General features: G+C 44.2%; 1 protein-coding gene across 1 annotated transcript; it reads left to right on the top strand.

Annotated features, from left to right (window-relative positions):
* Positions 1-237: 237 nt before the first annotated feature.
* On the top strand, positions 238-14,922 carry FOXRED1 (FAD dependent oxidoreductase domain containing 1). Its single transcript, XM_079955094.1, has 11 exons — positions 238-435; positions 2,612-2,832; positions 3,612-3,722; positions 5,095-5,213; positions 5,559-5,653; positions 7,103-7,204; positions 7,934-8,010; positions 9,932-10,092; positions 11,564-11,693; positions 12,681-12,785; positions 14,401-14,922. The coding sequence occupies exons 1-11, from the start codon at positions 306-308 to the stop codon at positions 14,653-14,655; spliced, it is 1,506 nt and encodes a 501-aa protein (XP_079811220.1). The 5' UTR covers positions 238-305; the 3' UTR covers positions 14,656-14,922.
* Positions 14,923-15,885: the final 963 nt, after the last annotated feature.

The raw sequence follows: 15,885 nt of genomic DNA, 5'->3' as shown, positions 1-15,885 counted from the left end.
GCCAAGGACGGAGGGAAGTAGGCGGGGACTTATCTGAAGAGTGGGCGGTGCTTACGATGTCCCGACCCCGGCGGGTTTTAGCGAGGCGGGGCAAAGAAGGAGGCTTTGTATTGGTCAGTGGAGAGGGGGTGGAGTTTCCCTGCGGAGTGGGCGGTGCTTTCTGGACTCAGAACCACACGGGTCCTATCAGGGTTTGGCGGGGGGCGGGCGTTTGCCGTGACGCGTTCAAACCTGAGGCGCTGAGGTAAAGAGAGGACGTCTGCGCGGGCTCGTCTCAGTCTCCTGAGGGGAGCAGAGCCGGCAGGATGCTCGGCGGGCGGAGGTTGCTGGGCGGGCTGCGGCCTCTGCTGACGGCGGCGAGTCCCTCAGCGAGCCCGGCGGAGCCTCGCCGGCCGTTTCGTACAGGGGAGCCCCGACTTTACGACCCCGTCAAAGGTGCGCGTCAGGCGGGGGTGGCTTCTTCTCTAGGCCTGGCCTACCTCGCAGGGTTATCGTGAGGCTAATTTAGTGCTGGGGCGAGAGGAGGAGCCTCTCGAGGAAAAGTAAAAATCGAATAAATGACGAGTGGGTTGGTATTGGTATTTTCATCCAACCCTTCCCACTTTATTGGAATGGTTGATTGGCTAAGATCTCTTATGAAGTGGGTGCTAATTTAATAGAATTTGAAATGGGTTTTTTTTTAGAGTTTGTAAAAAATTGGACAATTGTTAATCCCCCTTACACGTGTGTCTCGTTTAATTAATTCACTGACTTGATCGACTGATTGGCCGAAATCTACATACCTGTGCACACATATAAAAAAAAGTTTTAAAATTATTTCATTGCAAGCACTTGGAAATATTTGTCAGCTTATTACAAACAACTTCTTTTAGTTGAATTATTTAACTGACTAAAATCTGTGCAGTGTGCATCTTAACAGAAGAGTTCTGAAGTGGGAGACTTTTAGATGATGCATGCGTGTGTCAGTAGTGGTGTTCCTCATTCCTTTTTGCAAACAATAGCCCCCCCCCATAATAAGGTAAAGGTACCCCTGCCCGTAAGGGCCAGTCTTGACAGACTCTAGGGATGTGCGCTCATCTCACTCTAGAGGCCGGGAGCCAGCAGGAACCGGCAAGCCACTCCGGTATCCCTGCCAAGAAAACTCCATGGACAAAGACAACAGGCATTTAAAATAATTACTAGTCTTCAAAAAAATACAGCCTCATTAGCAGAGTATACTTTTACAATTAAGTCATTTTAACAAAGTTATGGTGGCTGTTTCATTTTTAGAGCAAAACATAGCTCTAATTAATACCATAATGACTGAAACAAACAAACAGTTATCAGTCTTCATAAAGATGCCCTTTGTATGTCATATGCCAGTAATTGTAGTCCTGGTTCATGCCTGGCATCTCAAGGTAAAAATTTCAGCAACGTAAACAGCATGTTTAAACCTAACTGTTGAACTGCTGATTGCGTTGCTAAAATTAGGAATGCCAGGACTACAACTGTTGGTGCATAAAGTGCAAAGGGCACCTGAAAGGCTTGCCATTACGAAGACTGATAACTGTTTGGTTGTTTCAGTCAGTATGGTTTTAATTAGAGCTATGTTTTGTTCTATAAACAGAACAGCCATTGTAACTTTGCTTTTATTTTTTAACAAGAAAAGCTGCTTTCTACAGCTTGCGTAAATTTTTGTGGAGAACATGGATATTCTTTCTCTCTTCATAAATCTACATATCTTGTGGGGGGAAAGGGAATAAGTTATATGGAGCTTTGAAGCCACCGGGAAACATATTCAACCATTCTGTTCACAACCACACCATACAGTTAAAGCAGTAGCATGCCACTTTACGTTTCCGAGCACAATTCAAAGTGTTGGTGCTGATCTTTAAAGCCCTAAACAGCCTCAGCCCTATATACCTGAAGGAGTGTCTCCACCCCCACCATCCAACCCGGACACTGAGGTCCAGCGCCAAGGGCCTTCTGGCAGTTCCCTCACTGCAAAAAGCGAAGTTACAGGGAACCAGGCAGAGGGCCTTCTCGGTAGTAGCACCCGCCCTCCCATCAGATGTCAAGGAAATAAACAACTATCAGACTTTTAGAAGACATCTGAAGGCTGCCCTGTTTAGGGAAGTTTTTATGACTGACGTTTTAATGTATTTTTAATCTTTTGTTGGAAGCTGCCTAGACTGGCTGGGGAAACCCAGCCAGATGGGTGCGGTATAAATAATAAATGGTTGTTGTTTAACAGTCATTGCTTCCCGCAAAGAATCCTGAAAACTGCAGTTCATTGAGTGAGAGTGGTTAAGAGATTCCTCACAGAGTTGAAGCACCCTTCGCAAACTACAGCGCTGAGAATTCTTTGGGCGAAGCCATTACTGTTAAAATAGTTCAAGAGTGCTTTAAATACACAGCAAGGACATGACATCTCTCTGTATCTGAGAATTGCCAAGCCTTTCCAAACATACATTTCTACCGTAAAGGCTGAGATTCATGAAATGCTGGATTCTGCTTTCTCCACACTTGATATATTGGACATGTTTGGTAGCAATAAGGTTTTGGCTTTATTTCTCTGTCTGCTAAGTCTGCTAAGCACTAACAGCATGGTATTATTTCCGGCTTCTTTCAGATTTGGAGAAGGGAGTCATCGATGCCTACAAGAAAATGAAAGACTTCCTTCCTGGCAGTAGCTGGCACCCCGGGCATGTTACAGAAGGTTTACCTCCTGACCACGCTGATGTGGTCATTGTTGGGGGTGGAGTAATAGGCTGGTCTATTGCCTTCTGGCTGAAGATGAAAGAACCACAGAGAAATGCATATCGAGTAGTGGTGGTGGAGAAAGACATTAAGGTCATTTAATATCTGAGATCAATAATGGGGGTCTTGGGGAACGTTTTCAAACATCAAGTTTGTTAAGTGTCGGGCTTACTTTGTGCAATAGAGGCAATGAGCCATTAATGTGCGTCCAAAAGACACGCATGGCAACAAACCCGGATGTGACAGGACAACGTCATGAATAGGGAGGAACTTGTGTGGAAGGGGGCAAGAGGATGCTTATACCCCCTCCACCAACACAGGGGCCACAGACAGAACACCCACGCAAAATGGTCATTGACTGTATTCACATCCCTTCTAGAAAGATGAATTGCATTAAAGTGCATTTCTGAAGGTGTGCTGTAGTACTTAGCGTCAGACTTGGCCCATGGAGACCTGCTTTAAATCTCTGCTCAGCCATCAAGCTATCTAGGTGACTCAAAGCCAACCACACATTCTCAGCTTCACCTGCCTCACAGCTTTAGTTGTAAATATTAAACAGAAGGGCAGGGAGAGAGAACTCTGCAGTCTGCCCTGTACTTCTAGGAGCCAGGGCAGGATAAAAAAGTAATAAGTAATCAGGGTGGCCGTTTATTATATTAAATGTAGAAACAGTAGGTAACCTTTTGAATTGCAGATTGATAATGCTGCAACAGCAATAAATGGGCATTCACCATTTTGTCCTGCCAGGGAATCTCTTCCACAGTTGCCTTTTATTTTCTTGCTGCTCTTTACATTACTGAAATGTTTCTGGGAGAGGGGATTTGACTATGGAGCTAAGTGACAGCATCATTTTCTGTTTTGCTTCTTTGCAGTATTCCAAAGCATCTACAGTACTCTCTGTAGGGGGAATACGGCAGCAGTATTCGATTCCAGAAAATATCAAGATGAGCCAGTTTTCGGCAAACTTCCTGCGCACCATCAACGTATGTCATGATGTCTGGGTGTTTGTGGGAATGTTGGAGTGGAGGATTCTCACTCTTGCTTCTGTCAATGGCCTGCCTTGCATCCTCTGGAACAGGCAAATGGGCCATCGGTCCATCTTGAAGGAGACAAGATATGGGAATGTGCAACTACTTCGATATCTACAGTACAGTGGTGGAGTGTTTGAATGCATTGAATAACCATGGTGCAGTTTGCTCCACTGCCCTTGTCCTAATAACACAGTCACCCTAGCATCCACATACAGATCTGAATCTATCAATTGGCATCCCAGTAGCAAGTTATTCAAACAGAAAACACTGGTGTTTCTTCCTGATTTTGTCTCAACTCCATTAAGAGTGCTGTAGGGTAACCATATACTATACACTTTCTAGATCAGAAGTTAAAGTTCTACATTTCTGTTTATATACTGTTGGGAATTTTGGACGTGTCGTTCTTGAAGCTTCTTCGGTTTTAATTTATCGCCCCATATACATGCATGGATTGTTTCTTTTGTTTATTATTTTTCTCCTAAATCCTTCGGCCATTGTTACATAATGTGTGCTTGAGAGATGCTAAGAGTTGGCATATCATAATGGTCAAGTCTGAAGTCCTAAGCAGACTTATTAGAGAATGTCCCACTTTTAGTAAACATACTTGGAATCGCACTTTTAAGAATGAAGCATAAACCAGTTCAGATATTTTCTTTGCCATGATCAGGTAGTCCTAGATAAGCCATTACCCCCCTCCCCCATAGCTTCTCATCTAGAATATGGGGATAACAATAATGCAGGGGTGAGCAAACTTTTTCAGCAGGGGGCCGGTCCACTGTCCCTCAGACCTTGTGGGGGGCTGGATTATATTTTTTGGGGGTAAATGAACGAATTCCTATGCCCCACAAATAACCCAGAGATGCATTTTAAATAACAGCACACATTCTACTCATGTAAAAACTCCAGGCAGGCCCCACAAATAACCCAGAAATGCATTTTAAATAAAAGGACACATTCTACTCATGTAAAAACATGCTGATTCCCGGACCATCCACAGGCCAGATTTAGAAGGTGATTGGACTGGATCCGGCCCCCGGGCCTTAGTTTGCCTACCCATGGACTACAGTGATCATAAAGCTCTTTAAACTCTCAAGAAAAGAGCTATAGCAGTGATATGTATTCCTGTATTAGAGTATTTTAATATTTTTTTGGGAAGCCGCCCAGAGTGGCTGGGGAAGCCCAGCCAGATGGGCGGGGTACAAATAATAAATTATTATTATCACCATCATCATCATTATTATTATAATTACTGTAAGTTTCCCACTCCATCCCATCCTGAAGACAGCAATCCTTGAAATGTAAACAGATTATCCTTTTGTTCCAGCAATACCTTGGTGTTGTCACCCAGCCACCCATAGATATTCAGTTTAACCCATCGGGCTATCTCTTCCTGGCTTCAGAGGATGGAGCTGCTCTGCTGGAGGAGAATGTTGGAATTCAGAGGTATGGGGTTCTGAGGATCCTTTGGGTAAAAGATGCTTAGAAGAAACAGTGATAGGCATGTACATATGAACGAGGTCTTTGAAAATGTTACGTTCTTTTAAAGCCATAATGGTTTTCTGCCCCCAGCATTAAGATCACCTGTGGTAATTTTACCTATTTGCTCACACAGATTATTTGAAAATTACTTTCTTTGGAAAGTAGACTTTTTGACTTTAAAAACAATAACATAAATTGTCCCTTCCTGCCTTTATTAGAGCATCTTTTAAATTGACAAAATGGATTTCCCCCCCGTCTTGTGCATTCTGATGAGAGTTCTTTAATGATTTGTTTGCTTGCTTTTTTCAGGAGGGAAGGAGCAGAGATTTCACTACTATCACCAGCACAACTGAAAAAGAAGTATCCGTGGTTGAATACAGATGGAGTAGCTTTGGCTTCCATTGGTATTAGACTGCTGAATCTCCATCTTTCCTAAAGATTTATAGCACTGCTGTCTCAAGTAAACAGTTTAAAATAAAAATGCTCTGTTCTTCTTTTTTATATGCTTAACTTACAGGGCCTCTAGAATGAACAAGCCCCCATTTCTCCTATTTTCTGCTGACAGCTTTCTTATGAGTAGCTAGTCCACTACTGGTCCTTCAACCCCATCAGCTGCATTCTCACTCAGATCCATAGTCAGAAATGTTGGAGAGCCATACGTCAGGGCAAAACGGCACAACCCATGAATCTTAGCACAATTATCTCGTTTATTAAATAGTTTAAAAGGAAAAAAAATACATTTCAATAAAATGTGCTTATGTGCTTTTATCTACGCATCTATCCAATGGCTGCAAAGGCAATAAAAACACTGAAAGCTGAGAGCATATTTTTCTTATTGAGAATTTTGATAGATTTCTGTCTACACATTTTCTTACTTGGTATTCTGAAGTGTCTCTTAAATGAGAGTCTCACTATTATTCCTGCTGGTGCCGGGGCCTCATCCCCTTCTCATGTTATTGCCTGGTTTCCTGATATCTGGTCATATTTTCTGGGTTCTACAGTGGTGCCCCGCAAGACGGAAAACACGCTAGACGAAAGGGTTTTCCGTTTTGGAGGCGCTTTGCAAAACGAATTTCCCTATGGGCTTGCTTCGCAAGACGAAAATGTCTTGCGAGTTCCTGCGTATTCTTTTTCCTTCCCCCCCCCCTTTTTCGAAGCCGTTAAGCTGCTTATCAGCTGATCCGCTAAGACGATAAGCCGCTAAAAGCCGCTAATCCGCTAAGTCGTCAATGGGCTTGCTTCGCAAGACGAAAAAACCGCTAGACGAAGAGAATCGCGGAACGGATTCTTTTCGTCTTGCGAGGTACCACTGTATCACATTTCTTTTAGTGACCAAGAGACAGAGCTGCAGATAAGCGCAAACCTGGACCAAATTGCCTCTCCTAACACTGCTAACTGTTTGCCAAAGTACAGTGGAGGTTACAGTCAAACCTTGGTTCTCGAACTGCTCTGTTTTCAAATGCTGAAAACCCGGAAGTAAATGCTCTGGTTTTCAAACGTTCCACAGAACTCAAATGTCCGATGGGGCTTCCACCTGAGTTCAAGAAGCTCTTGCAACCAATTGGAAGCTGTGCCTTGGTTGTCAAATGTTTCCGAAATCAAATTATCTTCCGGAATGGATTATGTTCAGCAACCAAGGTTTGACTGTATAAGAAATCTTGCAGGGGGTGGGGGTTGTTCTGTTTTGTTCTGGGCTTTTTTACTGAGTTTGCCTGTTGGGAAAGATCAATTGTTCTTAGCCAACGAAGAGTGCTATTCAGAAATGTTCAGAGTATGGCTGCAGAATAGGTGTCATGGCATTGTAATTCTAAACTAGATTGCCTTTCTTGTGTTCTCTGTTTTGTCTTCTTAAGGCTTGGAAAATGAGGGATGGTTTGACCCCTGGACTCTTCTCAACGCTTTCCGGAACAAAGCAATATCATTGGGTGTCTACCAGAGCTGCGGCGAAGTGAAATGTGAGTCTGTCACCCCCACTTGGTATTGCAAGCACACACCATCATTACCACTGAATTGTGTTGGGTAGCTCAGCCTCCCGGCACCAGGGGACAGAAACCCTATTCAGTACAGTCTTACCTTGGTTCTCGAACAGAATCCGAAACTGTTAAAAAACCAAGGTGCAGCTTCCAGTTGGCTGCAGGAGCAGTGGAATGCCCTCCAACCGTATCGTTTAAGCACCAGGCAGAAACATTATTATTTACCTAGATAGTTCTGTATCATGTTAATGATTTAAACTGAGCAAGTTTTAGTCTATTTTAAAATTAAAGTTTTACTGTTTTGTATATTTGTTTTATGCTGTATACCAGGTGTGGGGAGCCTTTGGCTCTTCAAATATTGCTGAACTACAACTCCCATTATCCCTAGCCATTGGCCATGCTTGCTGCAGTTGATGGGATCTGCAGTCTAGTAACATCTTGTTGTATTACTTTACTGTTGTTAGCCACTCTGAGCCCGGATTCGGCTGGGGAGGGCGGGATATAAAAAAAAAATTATTATTATTATCTGGAGGACCAATGTTTACACACAGCTGCCGTATACTATCCTGAAATCTGATCTAATGAAGGGGGGCTACAAAAAATGCTTCAAATATTTTACCCAAGGGATTGGAAGCCCTCATTTTTCCATGTCTTAGATTTCAAAGTTGAGCCAAAGCAAAGTTGCTTCTGTATGTTCTTTTTCATCTGCAGCTTTCGACTTGTATACAGAAGAACTGAGGACACATGATGGGGATCGTATTAATTTCTCCCGTATCAAGGGTGTTAATGTAAGTCATTATTTGAACTACTTCAATTAAAAGTAGGGGCAAGATGTGCTGAGTAGAAGGTTCCAAGGAGAAGCTCACAGAAAGCCCTCAATTTTTTTAAAAAATATAATTTTTATTAAAGGTTTTATTGGGTTACAAAAATATGTTCATTGTCTCTATTTTCAGGTTGTAGTCTTTTCTGCTTATCAGTTACGTTTGATGTGAGGGCCTCTCAAAACTTCTGTTTCTATGAGGTTCTTCTGTAGTTTAGCAGAGCTAACGAGAGCTTACAAAACTAAGAAGAACTTTAGTACAGTATGATCTGCCCTTGAACTTTTGACAGAACAGATAAAGTAGGCAGGCTTGTGGCCACTGACTTCTTAGATGACAATATTACATATTAACATTTGTTCAAGGGCCAGTATTGTACTGGGCAGGAGAAGGGCTGGAAATTGGGCTTTGATATCATTTCAGGCTTCTTTGTGTATCCCATGCTGCAGTGCCACCTGGTTCCCTGGCTCTGTTACAGGGCTAAGGAACCTGTGGCTTGCCAGATCTTGGTTGCTGGTGATGGGAGTTATAGTCCAGCAACATCTGAAGGTCCACAGGTTCCCCAGCCCTGCTCCACTAGCCTAAAGGAAAAGCCAATCCAAGATATAGGTATGTGTTCAATAGTCTGCACCCCCCCCCCAAAAAAAACAACAACAACAACCTGCTCTGCTCTTCTCTCCCTAAGTGAAGTGGCTCCAGTGTTTTGTTGTTTAGTCGTTTAGTCGTGTTCGACTCTTCGTGACCCCATGGACCAGAGCACGCCAGGCACTCCTGTCTTCCATTGCCTCCTGCAGTTTGGTCAGACTCATGTTTGTAGCTTCAAGAACACTGTCCAACCATCTCATCCTCTGTCATCCCCTTCTCCTTGTGCCCTCCATCTTTCCCAACATCAGGGTCTTATCCAGGGAGTCTTCTCTTCTCATGAGGTGGCCAAATATTGGAGCCTCAGCTTCACGATCTGTCCTTCCAGTGAGCACTCAGGGCTGATTTCCTTAAGAATGGATACGTTTGATCTTCTTGCAGTCCATGGGACTCTCAAGAGTCTCCTCCAGCACCATCATTCAAAAGCATCAATTCTTTGGCGATCAGCCTTCTTGATGGTCCAGCTCTCACTTCCATAAATCACTACTGGGAAAACCATGGCTTTAACTATACGGACCTTTGTTGGCAAGGTGATGTCTCTGCTTTTTAAGACGCTGTCTAGGTTTGCCATCGCCTTTCTCCCAAGGAGCAGGCGTCTTTTAATTTCGTGACTGCTGTCACCATCTGCAGTGATCATGGAGCCCAAGAAAGTAAAATCTCTCACTGCCTCCATTTCTTCCCCTTTTATTTGCCAGGAGGTGATGGGCCCAGTGGCCATGATCTTCGTTTTTTTGATGTTGAGCTTCAGACCATATTTTGCACTCTCCTCTTTCACCCTCATTAAAAGAGGAGAGCGCAAAATATGGTCTGAAGCTCAACATCAAAAAAAACGAAGATCATGGCCACTGGGCTCCTGTGTTAGCTCAGTTTAAGACTGCCATGCAAATGTACTGAAGGTATACATGGATGCCAACAATTTCTGGCAATGTTTTCTGGCATTTTCTGGCATGTCCTCTGGGGTGTACTTTGCCATGCTTGTGTGTGACAGGAAAAGGAGGTGGAATGCACAATAGCAACTAGACAGGAAATCCCAACTTTTTTCATAATGGGACAAGAAGTAAATCAGAAAGCTCCCCCATCAGTTCCACGATACAGCAAATGCTTGGTCTCAGATCCTGTGACATCTCCCTGGCTTTTTTCCTTTTTGCTTGTGTATTCCCCATTGTCATCTGGAAAACCCGTGTCAGAAAGGGTATTTGCTTGCCTAATGTAACAGTTACCAGGTCCTCCCTAATGTGTTATCCTCTAGGTCCAGATGCCCGACAGTATAGAATCCACCAAAATAGAATGTGGTTTTGTGGTGAATGCAGCAGGAGCTTGGTCAGGCAGTGTGGCAGAGATGGCTGGCATTGGAACTGGGCCGCCACACTCAATGCTGGGCATCAGGCTTCCTGTGGAACCCAAGAAAAGGTATGGCTAAACCTAGTATTTATGCTGCTTTGGAGTTCATATGTTAAATACCTATTAAATGGTAACCATATATTGTGATAGGGATGCGGGTGGCACTGTGGGTTAAACCACAGAGCCTAGGGCTTGCCGATCAGAAGATCAGTGGTTTGAATCCCCGCGACTGGGTGAGCTCCCATTGCTTGGTCCCTGCTCCTGCCCACCTAGCAGTTCGAAAGCACCTCAAAGTGCAAGTAGATAAATAGGTACCGCTCTGGCGGGAAGGTAAACGGCGTTTCCGTGCACTGCTCTGGTTCGCCAGAAGCAGCTTAGTCATGCTGGCCACATGACCCGGAAGCTGCACGCCGGCTCTCTCGGCCAATAAAGTGAGATGAGCACCGCAACCCCAGAGTCAGTCATGACTGGACCTAATGGTCAGGGGTCCCTTTACCTTTTTATATATTGTGATTCTCAGATTTGTGAGGGCTTCCAGCATGATTCACTTTGAAGTTAGGGCCAGAGTTTTTGTCCTGTTCCTCTGTTGCCACCTACACTTCTTATTTTTCTAAATCTGTGGCTCTGCAGATCGGTTGTAGTCCAGCAACATCTGGTGGGGCCACAGCTTCCCTGCCCCTGATCCAAATGGTTATACAGCTACTGCTCCTTCTTCTTTAAACTTTGCTAGTAAAACATAGATTATTGGAATTGGTAACTTTTTCCTAGCACACCTGCCTCTCTCTCTCTCCCTCTCTCTCTCTCTCTCTCTCTCTCTCTCTGTGTGTGTGTGTGTGAGAGAGAGAGAGAGAGAGAGGGAGAGATACCTCAGTGATAAGAGCACATGCCTTATATACCAGATATTCCTGGTTCAGTCCCGGGCTTTTCCAGTTGAAAGGATCTTTGCTTGCAGAACTGGAAAAGAGACCTTTGCCTGAGATTTGCTCCTAATTGAGCTAAACAGTGCCAGGCCAGAAGGATCGATGGCTTTGTTTCTAAGGCAGCTTTAGCAATCATCATCTGAGGCTCTTCTTTGTGTGCCTCTTCCACAAGAGGTCCAGAGGGTGATAATATGAAGAACAGGTCTTTGCTGAGATTCCTTTCTATTTGTGGAATGCTCTCCCCAAGGAGAGACGCCAGGCAAAAAATATTCCTCTTCTCCCAGGCCATTGGCTAATTAAACAATCTACGGGCTTTTAAACTGGGGGGTTTTGTTTGTTATGGTATGCATTTTTGTGTTTTCATATTATAAACCATCCTGTGATCCTTGGATGGAGGGTGGTATGGAAATTTAATAAAGAAGAAGAAGAAGAAGAAGAAGAAGAAGAAGAAGAAGAAGAAATGAAAGACAGCTCTTACCTTGCTTGTTTTAATTTCAAGGTCCAAGCTCATGTGTCATGCCCTGTGGCTACTCTTTATCCCTCTTAGGTTGCATAGAGATCTAGTATTTTGGTCTTGATTAAATGCTGGAGCTATTTTCTCTTTGTCCTTGTGCTGCTAGGTATGTCTATGTCTGGCACTGCCCTGATGGACCTGGCTTGGAGTGTCCTCTGCTAATCGACACCACAGGAGCTTACTTCCGGAGGGAAGGCCTGGGTGGCAACTACCTTGGAGGCTTAAGCCCTACGGAAGTGAGTTTACCATAATTTTATTGGGAGCTGACTCTTAGGAAGCCACAGCAGGGACACCAGCCTCCAGAGAGGAAGCGCTCTGGGTGTTTCTGATGTACATGTTAACTTGCATGTAAGGAAGTGTTCCTGTAAGAACACTGCAAGGGGAAAGGATTTGTTATGGGAAAGTCCCGTTGTGCCAGCACACAAGTCTCTTGCAGTAGTGGAACGGGACTGTTGGGATACCAACCGTATTGTTTTATCATTTGATGAGCATCTAAAATTTGATTAAGTCTTTATCACTCTTTTTCTCTAAAGAGCTCTGGATGACTTGACACATGTGGTCACTTCTCTCCCCCACCATTCCGATGAAGGCTAGGCTTTGAATTAGTGGAACAACAACAACAAATTTGTTTTTTTATTTATTTATACCCCGCCCATCTGGCTGGGTTTCCCCAACTGCTCTGGGCTGCTTGCAGCAGAATATTAAAATACAATGATTCATCAAATATTAAAAGCTTCCCTAAAAAGGGTTGCCTTCAGATCTCTTCTAAAAGTCCCATAGTTGTTTATTTCTTTGGCATCTGATGAGAGGGTGTTCCACAGGGCGGGCGCCACTATCGAGAAGGCCCTCTGCCTGGTTCCCTGTAACTTCACTTCTCACAGTGAGGGAACCGCCAGAAGGCCCTCGACACTGGATCTCAGTGTCTGGGCAGAGCGATGGGTAAGACAACTGAGTAAGCATTGTGGTTCAACAAGGATTTGAATCCAGATCTGTCTTGGTCAAAGCCCAATGCCATTCGCTGCCCCACACTGACAGCTGAAGTCTACCCAAAGCCTACCCAAGCATGCTGTAGTTTGGGACTTGGCTATTGCCTTTGAGTTGCTCTCTATCTGCCCTGTGGCTGCACTTTTCTAAGGGAGGTTCAAAATGCAAACAAGGTTTTCAGCTGCCATGATTGTAATTTTCTGGTGCCCAGAATTCAGCTTCCTGTGCTTTCTTCTTAGGAGGAAGAGCCAGATATCCAGGACCTAGAAGTAGATCATGAGTTCTTCCAGGATAAAGTCTGGCCCAAGCTGGCTCACCGGGTGCCAAACTTTCAATCCTTGAAGGTAATGATTGACTTTCTCAAGGAGGTGGTTAAGGAGTTAACTCCTTAAAATTTATTTTGGGGCCTGGTGCAGACACATTGCCCACTTATGGTTAATCAGTCAGGAGCACCTTGCAGATTTCACTTCCTCATATCTTGTGTTGCCCTTCTATTTATTTCTGTTTTGAACTAACTATGATCAACATTTCATCCACCTCATTAGTCTTCAGGCCCCTCGTTGTCTTTGATTCTGACAGTCCAGTGGAACCTCAGAAGTTGAATGGAATCCGTTCTGGAAGTCCGTTCGACTTCCAGAACGTTTGGAAACTAAGGTGTGGCTTCCGATTGGCTGCAGGAAGCTCCTGCAGCCAATCAGAAGTTGTGTTGGACATTCAGGTTCCAAAGAACATTCGCAAACCAGAACACACACGGGTTTGTGGCATTTGGGAGCCAAAACGTTCGACTCACAAGGAATTTGGGATCCAAGGTACGTCTATATAAGTTTTGAATTTGGACTGGGTATGTTTGCTTTGGTGAATTTTGTGATTAGGTCAGAACGGACTAGTGGTCCTCTGCTGGTATAATCATTCTCTGCAAGCAATACAATGTTTCAGCTTATTCCTCCTTGTTCCTGTAGGGTGAGTCAATAGTTGTACTATCAGTGAGTTGGCAATCTGGCTAGCAAGATTTGTCTTCTAGGGTGTTTCGCAGCCATTGACACTATTTCACCTCACATATTAAACTAAACCACTGGGATGGGAAACATTTAGCCCTCCAGATGTTGCTAGATTTCAACTCCCATCATCCCTGACTGTTGGCCATAACGCTGTTTGATGTGAATTTGAGTCCAGTAATTTCTGGAGAGCCGCAGTTTCCCCACTCCTGGGCTCATGTGTTCCTTCTCTCTCCTCCCAGCTGCGAAAGAGGTGGGGAACTGAGGAACTCAAGGCTCACAGCAGCTTGTTTCATGTTTGTACACATCTTGAAAACCACTCTAATAATAAAATAATTTGGTTTTTAACCTTCTGGGTTACCCAGGATGATTGTAGGCCATCCATCCATTACATATTTAAAGTAAAAGGCACATTCTTAGGATGTCGAACTCTGCAATTCTTGCGGTTTGCACCAAATCACAAAGATCTTAGAACTTTCATCTCTATCTTGCTTTTCCCTCTTGAGTTCTATACATAGCCTTTTATCCCTCTTGTTCAGCTAGGAATAACTGGCTAGGATTCAATATCTAAGTACAGTCGTACCTCGGGTTACATACCCTTCAGGTTACACACTGTTCAGGTTACAGACTCTGCTAACCCAGAAATAGTACCTTGGGTTAAGAACTTTGCTTCAGGATGAGAACAGAAATCGTGCTCTGGTGGCGCAGTAGCAGCAGGAGGCCCCATTAGCTAAAGTGGGGCTTCAGGTTAAGAACAGTTTCAGGTTAAGAACGGCCCTCCGGAACGGATTAAGTACTTAACACGAGGTACCACTGTAGTATACTGTATTTTACTGGTGGGTTTAAGAGTGCAGCCTTGTCTGTTTCTGTAGGTCTGTCCCTGAGATCCTCTGTTAGTCCTGTCATTGACAATTCAGGGACTGTATCTTGTGACTGAAAGAGCTTTATCTTTATTTCATGACAGGTGAAGAGTTCTTGGGCTGGTTACTATGACTACAACATCTTTGACCAGAGTCCTGTGATTGGTGTGCACCCACTGGTGGAAAACCTCTATTTTGCCACAGGCTTCAGTGGACACGGACTTCAGCAGTCACCAGCTGTGGGCCAAGCCCTAGCTGAGCTCATAATTGATGGGAAATTCAAGGCCATCGACCTAAGCATATTCTCCTTCAACAGGTTCTTCAAAGGGAACAAGGCTGTAGAAAGGAACATCATTTAAGTGCTTTAGAGAGCTGGCAAGTCCCAGCTCTTTCTGTTCTTCCCTACTTTCTTTCCCAGTTTAATGACTACATGCCCATGCAGCACTTTGTGAAGACTGTTCAGATTCCCACACTGTTCCTACAAGTGTTGCACTGCACAGGTCCACATCATTTGAGTGGGCCTCAGACAGGATAAACTCCTTGTGTAAGATTGCTGCTTCTCCATTTTCATCCATGTAACAATTGAAAATTCAAGTAATAATAATAATAATTTTATTACAGTGGTGCCTCGCAAGACGAAATTAATCCGTTTCGCGAGTCTCTTCGTCTAGCGGTTTTTTCGTCTTGCGAAGCAAGCCCATTGACGGCTTAGCGGATTAGTGCTATTAGCGGCTTTTAACGGCTTATCGGCTTAGCGGATAAGCAGATAAGCGGCTTAGTGGCTTAGAAAAAGGGGGGGAAAGGAAAAAAAACCCGCAGGAACTCGCAATACATTTTCGTCTTGCAAAGCAAGCCCATAGGAAATTTGTTTTGCGAAGCACCTCCAAAACGGAAAACCCTTTCGTCTAGCGGGTTTTCCGTCTTGCAAGGCATTCGTCTTGCGGGGCACCACTGTATTTATACCCCACCCATCTGGCTGGGTTTCCCCAGCCACTCTGGGTGGCTCCCAACAGAGGGCTAAAAACAGAATAGAACTTCAAACATTAAAAACTTCCCAAAACAGGATGTCCAATACAGCTATAGATCAAGACGCTCTAAATCAGGGTGATCCAACTTTTCATACCATGTTGGCCGCAAGAGCCATGTGGGTGTCTCCATTGTGCCAATTACAGGTTAAGAGCATGAGTCCTTCTGAATGGGGTCCCTCAAGTCTGCTGCTGTTTGTGCAGCTATTCAGGTGGCTCTAGGAAGCCTAAAAACAGTGTGCTGAAGGACTAGCCTTCTGCATCCCCAACTCTGCTTTTTTGCTGGCATCTGGTATTTAGAGGTAAACCACCTCTGAATGTGGAGTTTCTGCTTTTATGTTCTACCTGCCATTAAAAGACTTGTGATCAAATTATTTTTTTAAAAAAAAAAACAATATGGGGTTTCTAATAGCCCACTGACCAAGAGATTGTCAGTATGTTTGGGGGCATGGAGAAGATGCAACAGCACTTTTTTTTTTACAGCCTTTCAGCTTAACCTACCTCACAGGGTGGTTGTGGGGATTAAGTGAGGAAGGGGAGAACCATGCGCACCACCTTGAATTC

The sequence above is a fragment of the Podarcis cretensis genome (genome assembly GCF_951804945.1).
Source record: "Podarcis cretensis genome assembly, chromosome: 15".
Taxonomy (NCBI): Eukaryota; Metazoa; Chordata; class Lepidosauria; order Squamata; family Lacertidae; genus Podarcis; species Podarcis cretensis.
The sequence above is the reverse complement of the archived record's forward strand: the minus strand, read 5'-3'. Positions and strand labels throughout refer to the sequence as shown.

Bases quoted from the DNA above. Each gene is read 5' to 3' on its own strand.
- FOXRED1 (XM_079955094.1), top strand. From the start codon at position 306: ATGCTCGGCGGGCGGAGGTTGCTGGGCGGGCTGCGGCCTCTGCTGACG. The intron at 8,011-9,931 runs GTAAGTCATTAT...GTTATCCTCTAG, and splicing joins CCCGTATCAAGGGTGTTAAT to GTCCAGATGCCCGACAGTAT. The intron at 10,093-11,563 runs GTATGGCTAAAC...TTGTGCTGCTAG, and splicing joins CCTGTGGAACCCAAGAAAAG to GTATGTCTATGTCTGGCACT.